The following is a 9,765-nucleotide window of genomic DNA, read 5'->3' as shown; positions in this document are numbered from 1 at the left end:
AGAATGAATTTTAAAATAAATAAATTATAAACCTCTTACACAAAGTGACAAAAGTAAAAGAACTAGATCTCTTCTTACCTTTGAATAGAATAGAAAGATATTGAATAGGATAGAAGATGCCTTAAAACATTGTAGAAACTGACCAAGAGAGCTAATTTGGTGTGGTGATTAAGATAGCAGGCTAGAAACTGGAAGCCAGTTGGGTGATTTTGTACCAGTCATTCTTAGCCCAAAGAAGAAAATGGCAAACCACTTCTTAAAATCCTGCCAAGAAAACTGCAGAGACTAATCCAAGCGATTACCACAAAAAGATTTATTCAAAGAAATATATGCACATACACACAAACTCACAGCATTTGACACTGCCTGCAAATTATAGACTATATGGACTGGGCTAAAGATTGAGAAGACTGACAATCTACTAATAATTTATTCTATTAGACAGGAGGAATTATTGGTTACACTAATAATTGTTTGCCTTCTTTCCTGACCATAATGCATGTCTGCAACTGAAGCATATCAAAAGTTGATTTAGCTACCAAGCGATCACTGGATTTTGGAAACAATGAGCCAAAGCCAAGTACAATACATAAAGATAACAAGAGCAATATTCTACTCTGATGAGGAGATGATGCACAATGCCAACACTTGTGATCTTATATCAAACAGATCATCCAAAGGCTACATAGCATTTATAAGCTTCTAGAATGTAGCATTACTCAAATTAGCATTTATTAAAACAATGGGATTTAAATCTAAGTGTTCATTAAACTGTGTGTAAGAACACAGTTTGAATGTTCACTCCCTTTCAGCCATGACTTTAACATAAGCAACAACTAATTCTTCATCAAGTATTTTATTCTGGAATCAAAGACAGAAGCATCTTGTGTTGTTCATGGAAATCACTTGTTTTTTAAATCAATATAAGGGTGTTGAGTAACCATTTCCCCAGATCTAGCACTATATGGCATATTATCAAAGATACTGTAACTTTATATGACTATATATTTAATAAAGGGAAAGGAGTGAAAAAAGGCAAAACATTCATGCAGTAATTAAATATCAGTTCAAAGTTTATTTCCAAGGCATTTCAGTAATTTTTTCTTACAACTTACATACTACATCTGATATTAAAGGCACTTACCTTACAGTAAAAAAGAAGTAAATTATTTCTTAACTCTAACTTTATGGAATCTACTAAATTAGCACCAAGAAATGTCTTCATATTCCCACAACAAATAGAAACAAAGTTCCAGTGGCATAGGAAAAGAAATGGTGATGACAGCAAATGACAACAATCACATTTCTATTTCTTTTATGGTTTCAGTCAGAAAACATGAAACTCCTCAAATCTATCATGAAATATAGGTCTAGGTGCTTATACAATGGCTGTTTTTGAAATTGTATGTTTTAGCAGGAATCTACAATGAGCAGAACCTGCAGAATAAATGTCATTTTCTCATATTTTTGCCATCATGTATAGTTATTGCATTTTTGTTATTTTTTATCTAAACTCCTCCCTTTTTAGAAGGTAGTTTTCTTATATCCTTTTTGAGTGTGTACATCACTTCTCTTCAGACTCATTTAAATCTTAAACTTAATTCTTATATAAATGTAAAATCTAATGGGGAATTGTGTGCTTTAACTCAATTATTTAAAATAATTATTTAAAATAAATATATTTCCTCTAGATAGCTGCCATGGATTTTAGGGAGCAATATCAAATTATATGAATCCACAGCCAGAATATAGGTTTATTATTTTAATAACATCTTGGTTGATATGTTATTGAAGCACGGACATATTGGACAAGAATCTTATAAAGAGACACCAAATATTTTAAATTGCATTAAAGCAGCCTTTTTCAACTATGAATCTCCCAAATATATTGGGATTGCATGCCTTGTCATCTGGGAATTGCACTCGCAATGTATTTGAGTAGGGCAAAGAGTATAAGAAAACTGTTTCAAAAGCTTAATACACCTAATCACACAATTACAGAGAATTGAACAATCAGAGAATTGAGCAACATATTATTTCTGTTTGACGTTTTTGCGACAAATTAAAATATAGATATGTTGCTAAACATGTTTTGCTAAGGAAGGAAGCTCAAGACAGCAAATCATCTCATAGGCCACATTTCAGGTGAATTGTTAAGGCTGTTGCTTCAAAAGCCATTATTGGCCCAATTGTGATCTAAGCTTCAAAGGAAGTTTAAGACCATTTCAATACATTTATCTATCACCTAAAGCATCTATGGCTTATCCTAAAATACTTATCTATTTTCCATAACAACAATGAATCAAGAAGCTGAATGCTGGCTCATCTAAATTAAACAAAGATGTACTCTCCAATAGTTATTATCCCATAATGCAGAATTGTAATTAAGTGTGCATATGCACTCCATGTGTGTCTATATGCATGTAGATGCACATACACATACACACACACAGCACACACATAGATTGTATGACAGAGACAGTTTTTCTTATGCTTCCACTATTTGTTCCATGGTAATTGGACCATTTGCATGGGAATAGTCAGGCAGTCCTTCTTCGTCCAGATCCGAGATGTCCGGTATCTCATCAGATTCTGAAGACAACTCTGTTATAGTGAAATCTGGAATCTATAGAAAAAATAAGCTCAAATAAATTTGAAGGCAACATTTGAATTCTACGCACTCTCCTCCCCCACCTTACCCCAGCATTAAGGGTTCATTTAGTGACCGATCAAAGTTACAACAGCACTGAAAAAAAGAGAGATATTTTCAGTTACAACCTTCACAGCATCCCCATGATCATGTGATCAACATTAGGATGCTTGGCAACTGGTTCTTATTTATTATGGTTGCCGTATCCTGGGGTCATGCGATCACTTTTTGTGACCTACTGGCAAGCAAAGTCAATGGAGAAACCAGATTCGCTTAACAACCATGTTACTAACTTATCAACTGCAGTGATTCACTTATCCACTGTGGCAAGAAAGGTCATAAAATGGGCAAAATGCACTTAATACCCCGTTTTCCTGAAAATAAGACCTCCCCGGACAATAAGCCCAATCGGGCTTTTGAGTGCCTGTGCTAAAATAAGCCCTCTCCCAAAAAAATAAGCCTTCCCCAAAAATATCGCAACACATCAGCAGCCATGAGGTGACCATGCTTGCTGCCTGCTGCACCTCAAAAATAATAGGATCTCCCCAAAAATAAGGTCAAGCACTTATTTCAGGGTCAAAAGAAAATAAGATCCTGTCATATTTTCAGGGAACCATGGTGTTTCACTTAGCAACAGAAATTTTGGGCTCAATTGTGGTCATACATTGAGGACTACCTGTATTTTTTCAGCTAGTACCTAATTAATTTGTGGAATCCTTATTACAAAACATGGTAATATCATTAACCTGGGGAATTCTAAGTGGGAATTGGATAAATTAATGGGTGACAGTTTTTTTCAACAGTATGCCTCCTAATACTAATTGCAAGGAAACAACAATAGAATAAAGAAGGATATGTTTTCATCTCCTGTCTGAGAGCATCCAATTGCATAAGCCAAGTGACAGAGTTGAGAGATGCCGTTTTGGCCCAACCCAACTGGTGGTTGTTATCATACAGAGTTGTGATCTCTCAAATATCCAAGATACAGATAACTGGGGGGGGGGGGGGGGAGAGAGAATCAATCATTATTCAAAAAACCTGAAAATACGAATGACATTCACAAGGAGTCTGATTGAATGTTACCCAAAAGAACTTTTCATTACAATTTAAAGATGAGTGCTCCTGGAGACAAGCTGCTAGTCCTGGTTTATTTCATATTGGTTCTGTTAATGAAATACGACACTCCAAAATACAATATTCCAGTATTTTGACTGAAAAGTTAGTCAACGGAGTGAATATAAATTTGCATTGATGCACTGTATCCCTTTGCTGTGGAATATCCTGATACAACTGGGAAAACTGGGTAAAATCAGGTGCAGTCACGCGAGTGCCTCGTCTTATGTCCTTCATGATTTACAACTGAAATCCCAATCCTAATTGCAGAGGGCTACCTGTAATTTGCTGTTCGGTTATCAAAAACAACAAAAGTTCCTACCTGAAATTCAGGCCAACAATGAACAATTATTTACTGAGACAGCATCTATTCACTGGTTTTATGTGTTTTTACAACTGTTACATAAATTGGGGACATCACTAACTGAACAGCAAATTACAGGTTGTCCTTTGCATTTAGGATTGGGATTTCAGTCGTAAGTCATGAAAGATGTAAGACGAGGTACCCACATGACTACAACTGATTTTACAACTGTTTTTATGGGAGTCGTTAAGTGATTGCAAGTCTGAATCCATTCTCCAGAATGGGCTGGTGTTTTTTTTAATGAAAACTGCAGAAATCAGGACAAAACAGCAGAATGCTACAACCAGGCATCAATGGGAACCTATTGCCAAGTATCCAAAATATAGTCATGTGACTGCAGGGGTGTATGCAACATTTTATTAAGGTCAGAAGTCCCAGGACCTTTGTTGTGCTTACATTGAAACCATTTTTTTTTTGCTTATTAAGTTACATCGATAATTAATACTTACTATTAAGCTATTTAGTTAATAATAGCTTATTATTATAACTTTTCCCTCTGTATAATTATTTTACAATTGGTATTGTAGCTTTCTTTACAATATTTTATTATTAAAATGGGTTTCTGGGGGAGGAGCTGTCGCCGACGGGAGCTCAACGGAGCTCCTCTCAGAGTTCTGGTCTGTATATCTTATAAGATCTATAGATATCTCCCCTTTCTGGCAGAAAGGGGCAGGGAGAAGGTCAGTCGTTAGGATCTCTTTGTAATTCACAGCCTTTTTTTTCGCTGTGAATGGAGAAGAGGTTCAACATTAGCTGAGCTTTTACTCCAGCCAGTTCTTCGCAGCTGCTTTTTTGCAGCCCTAGGCAGGTTGCCCCCCCCCAGGACAAAGCTAAGCTATTTAAAAATTAATCCGGGCGGGGACCATTCCTGAGGAATTTCTTCTATCATTATCCAAAATACCAGCTTCAATTTTGTAAAAGGCTCCCTTTTCTAGCTGCGTCACAAGATGGCGATCTTATAGCTTTTGTGTTTGATGTGACGTACTTAGTCAGCCCTACTCTCCTGAAGGCTTCTCCGTATTAACTGTTAAAAGATTAACTGAGGGGAGCAGAGACTTTGATTGTTGGCTTGCTTGATTGCTTGTTTTTATTTTTTATTTTTTTTGGAATGGCTCCCAAATCTAAGCAGAAGCGCTTCCTTAATAACACATCTCAAAAAATTGCTATGAAGTCGCTGCCCTTGCCTCCTACGCCCTCCACTGGAGATTTGTTAACACAAGAATTTCTTCTCAAAACGCTTAATAATTTCAGACAGGAAATTAATCAACTGATATCGGATTTATATGATCAATTTGATGCTAAAATTGCTCAAGCAAAGGAGGATATGATCGGAGTAATGACAGTTATGACAGATTATATTGCTGAAACGGAGGATAAATTGGAACTTTTGGAAGAAACCAACTCTAATTTGACATCCAAAATCCAAACGTTACAACAGGAAATTGAAAATGCTCAAAAACAACTTGTCATGATAAATTATAATAAGACTGCGTTTGCAATAAGAGTTAGAGGACTGCGTGAAAAGGAACAGGAGAATTTGAAACAGATCTTCTTTGAGGCTCTTAGCCGCTCGGTGGGAAGTCCGGGACTTAACTTTGATTGGCAGATCCAAAAAATTTACCGCCAGAATTCGTGGGTAGCAAAACAGTGACAGCTTCCGAGGGACATAATTATATATTTCACCACAAGGGAATCCAGAAATGTGATAATACAGAGGCTTTACAACAAGAGGCTGAGAATTGATGGACAGGACTTGATTGTTTTTAAAGAAATACCATCTCAAATATTAAGAGCAAGGAGAGACTACATTTTCTTAACTGAAGAACTCAGAAATTCTCAGATTCCATACAAATGGGAAGTCCCGGCTGGCATTACAGTTACATTTGAGAATCAAAAACATCGCTTTAACTCTGTCTGTGAAGCCTGAGAATTTTATTACAAGACTCTGAAGGCGGGACTTCCTGATTCATCCGGACCTGGAGAGAGACAAGGAGAAGGAGAAGACAAGCAGCGGGACACGTGGCCACAAGGCGGAGGGTGTTGCTTTCCTCTTCCGGAAGGGCAGAAGAGTAAAGAATAAAGACTTAGCGATGCTTTTAAAACTTCATGATTTCTGCCTGGTATAAAATGGAAAAGTTGTACATCGATGATGAGATATGGAGGCTGAAAGAAGCGCTGCTGATTGTGGACATATATTGTATATAAGATTTGTTTGAACTCTAACTCAAATTGCGCATGAATTATTTTCCTAGGCGAGGAGAGCGGAGATCTTCTTGAGTTGTGGTTTGGGACGAACGGAGTTGGGAGGTGCGTGGGAGATGGAAGGGTAGCGAAAGCTTAACTAGACTACTTGGGGCTAGAATGCAAGCTGATGTTTGTATGAATTGCTATTTCAATATAAGGTTAAGAAAGATTAGTCAGAGAGTCTCCAGGAAGGTGGAGTAAATATGTGAGGAGCAATGGACGCGGATAAAATATATATGTGGACATGGGTAAAGGCAGGGTGGAAGGTAAAAAATTTACACGTGGATGTGGGTAAGGACAGAATGGGAGGTGTTGGAAATGAAAAATGAAAGAAGTACTTGAGTTTAATGGTTTTATAGAAAGGTTTGGATATTTGGATAAAAAAGAGATAAATTAAAGGTCTGAATAGATAGATAAAGCAATGAGACCTTTAGTTGGAGAACCCCAATTGATTAACTTACCTGGCTCTAATAGAGTTTGAAACCCTGCAAGTAATAAAATAACCGAAATTTGGAATGAGCTACATTGTTTAAGATTTACAGATGATGGGAAGCTGTGTTAATGTAGCGGGTTTATTGATCTTTCTTGTTTTTCTTTTTTTTGTGTGTCTTTTTCTTTCTATTTTTTTACTATTTCCCCCCCCCTTTTTTTTTTCTTTTTTTTTTTATCTTTTAACTTTAAAGTTAGTTGGTTTTATTACACTCCAGTGCTTGTTAAAGAACTATGCCGGGTATGGGACCTGGGAAGCCGTAAGGGGGTTAGGGAGGGGGGATTATAGGGGGGAGGGGGGAGGGTGGAAATACAGTTTCAATTCTTAGAACAATAAGAATGCACTTGTATACTGTTGCTCGCTTTTCTTTTCTTTTTTTTTTCTTTCATTTTCTAAAAAATAAACTGAATAGATTAATTGTAGGGATACACCAAAGTGAGGAGTAGAGGGAAAGAAGAGGGAGAAGTAAAGAGGGAGTGAGAGGGGAATGTAAGGAGGGTGAGATGGAGGGAGGGGGAGATGTCTGAGGGGGAAGGGAAGTAGAAGAGGGGAATGCTGGAGGGGAGAAATGAAAGTTGGAGGGGGAGAAGAAAGGGTGTATGGGGGATTGAAGTGTCATGTTGGGTTTTTTATGGTGGATTTTTTTTCCTTTTTTTTTGTTTTTTTGTTACGCACAGTATATAAGTGATTGTATAAAATGAAAATGAAATAAAATATGGTAATCGTAATATTTTATTATTAAAATGATTAGATCTTATATGCCGCTGTGATCCATAGAGACTTTGCATTAATTTGTAGTTCCTGTCAAAGCTTCCTTTTTAAAATGCCCAACATCAATGGTCTTGGCCACGACAGAAGCAATATTATGACCTTGTGCTAACAGCCACATAATTTTTCTATACATCATGACACTGCATGCGGTTCCCTGGAAAAGAGGTGCAGGTCCTAAAAACATGCTGCTTCAGCATTTCAGATACATTTGTTTAAAACTTTCTGGCCAAAACTTATACCGTTGTATTTCTATCTTTCTTTAAAGGAATAGGAATCACTTTTGGGGTAGAGGGAAGTCTGTGGCTTTTCAAATGACCTTACTTTGCAGCTCCAATCAGTATTGGCCATATTTGATTTGATTTGATTTGATTAAACTTGTATGCCGCCCTATTCCCCGAGGGGACTCAGGGCGGCTAACAAACCAAATAGGGAAAGGGGGGTGGGTACAAAAAACAAAGAAGACAAGTACAAAGAAACAGATTAAAAACTACTCAACAGCCACAACCATTCGAGTGGGGCTGGGAACTCATCAGCCCCAGGCCTGCTGGAACAGCCAGGTTTTAACGGCTTTGTGGAAAGCCTGAAGGGTGGTGAGGGTCCGAATCTCCATGGGGAGATCGTTCCAGAGGGCCGGAGCAGCCACAGAGAAGGCCCTCCCCCGGGGGGTCGACAGACGACACTGGCTAGTTGATGGAATCCGGAGGAGGCCTAATCTGTGGGATCTAATTGGTCGTAGGGAGGTAATTGGCAGAAGGCGGTCTCTCAAGTACCCAGGTCCGATACCATGTAGGGCTTTAAAAGTAATGACTAGCACCTTGAAACGCCTTCGGAGTCCAATAGGCAGCCAATGCAGCTCGCGGAGGATAGGTGTAACGTGGGTGTACCGAGGTGCACCCACAATCGCTCGCGCAGCTGCATTCTGGACAAGCTGAAGTCTCCGAATGCTCTTCAAGGGTCAGGAAAAATATGTCAAGGATCAGGAAAAATGGGAGATGTGGTTCACCAGATCAGAAGTTAAGGGCACTTTCTTACCAGGCACCAGGTAATAATTGACATTGGTTTGGATACCAATTGACATTTCTGTCTATAAGTTTATTTTTCTGCATGTTATTTATGCTTGTGTATTTACTTATATTTTCAGCATCGTTGTCAAATCACTATGTAGAGGTACCATGTGTTTTAAGGAATTACTGTATTATCCAACTTTGTGCCAAAGCATCTCAGAATGCTTTTGAAGACTGCCAGCCTTCCAGCCCCTAAATATTACTAGCATCACTACCAAGCAACTAGTACAAGTTTGAATTGGGGAACCATTTTTTTAAAGAGCCAAAACATTTTGGCCTATGAAGTTATTTTCACGGAAGAACCGAAGATGATCACAAAGCATTAATGTAAGTTAAAGACTCAGACCTGCAATGCAATTTGGGCAACAATAAATGTAATTCAGATTTTCTATACTGAAGTTGTTCTTTATATCTTTTATGAAGGAATGGCAATGGCTCAGCCATTTGGCTTGGAGTCTTGATGGGGGTGTTCTGTTAGAAGTGGTTCTAACAAAATGCATTCGAAAAAACAAAATGCACAGGTACAGTATAGGTGGTACCTTGCTCAATAGTAGTAACTGTGAGAGGGATCTTGGAGTCCTAGTGGACAACCATTTAAACATGAGCCGGCAGTGTGCAGCAGCTGCCAAAAAAGCCAACACAGTTCTAGGCTGCATAAACAGAGGGATAGAATCAAGATCATGCGAAGTGTTAATACCACTTTATAATGCCTTGGTAAGGCCACACTTGGAATACTGCATTCAGTTTTGGTCGCCACAATGTAGAAAAGATGTGAAGACTCTAGAAAGAGTGCAGAGAAGATCAACAAAGATGATTAGGGACTGGAGGCTAAAACATATGAAGAACGGTTGCAGGAACTGGGTATGTCTACTTTAATGAAAAGGACTAGGGGAGACATGATAGCCCAATATCTCAGGGGTTGCCACAAAGAAGAGGGAGTCAAACTATTCTCCAAGGCACCTGAGGGTATAACAAGCAACAATGGGTGGAAACTAATCAAGGAGAGAAGCAACTTAGAACTGAGGAGAAATTTCCTGACAGAACAATTAATCAGTGAAACAGCTTGCCT

General features: G+C 38.1%; 1 protein-coding gene across 2 annotated transcripts in view; it reads right to left on the bottom strand.

Annotated features, from left to right (window-relative positions):
• Positions 1 to 1,055: 1,055 nt before the first annotated feature.
• Positions 1,056 to 9,765, bottom strand: part of PLIN2 (perilipin 2) — a 30,640-nt gene continuing 21,930 nt past the window's right edge. For both annotated transcript variants that reach the window (XM_032214769.1, XM_032214768.1), the window contains exon 9: positions 1,056 to 2,626. In XM_032214769.1, coding sequence (XP_032070660.1) covers positions 2,489 to 2,626 — 138 coding nt within the window. In that variant the 3' untranslated portion in view covers positions 1,056 to 2,488. The remainder of the gene's footprint in view (positions 2,627 to 9,765) is intronic.

Source organism: Thamnophis elegans, chromosome 3 (assembly GCF_009769535.1).
Source record: "Thamnophis elegans isolate rThaEle1 chromosome 3, rThaEle1.pri, whole genome shotgun sequence".
Taxonomy (NCBI): Eukaryota; Metazoa; Chordata; class Lepidosauria; order Squamata; family Colubridae; genus Thamnophis; species Thamnophis elegans.
This window is presented reverse-complemented; position numbering and strand designations above follow the sequence as displayed.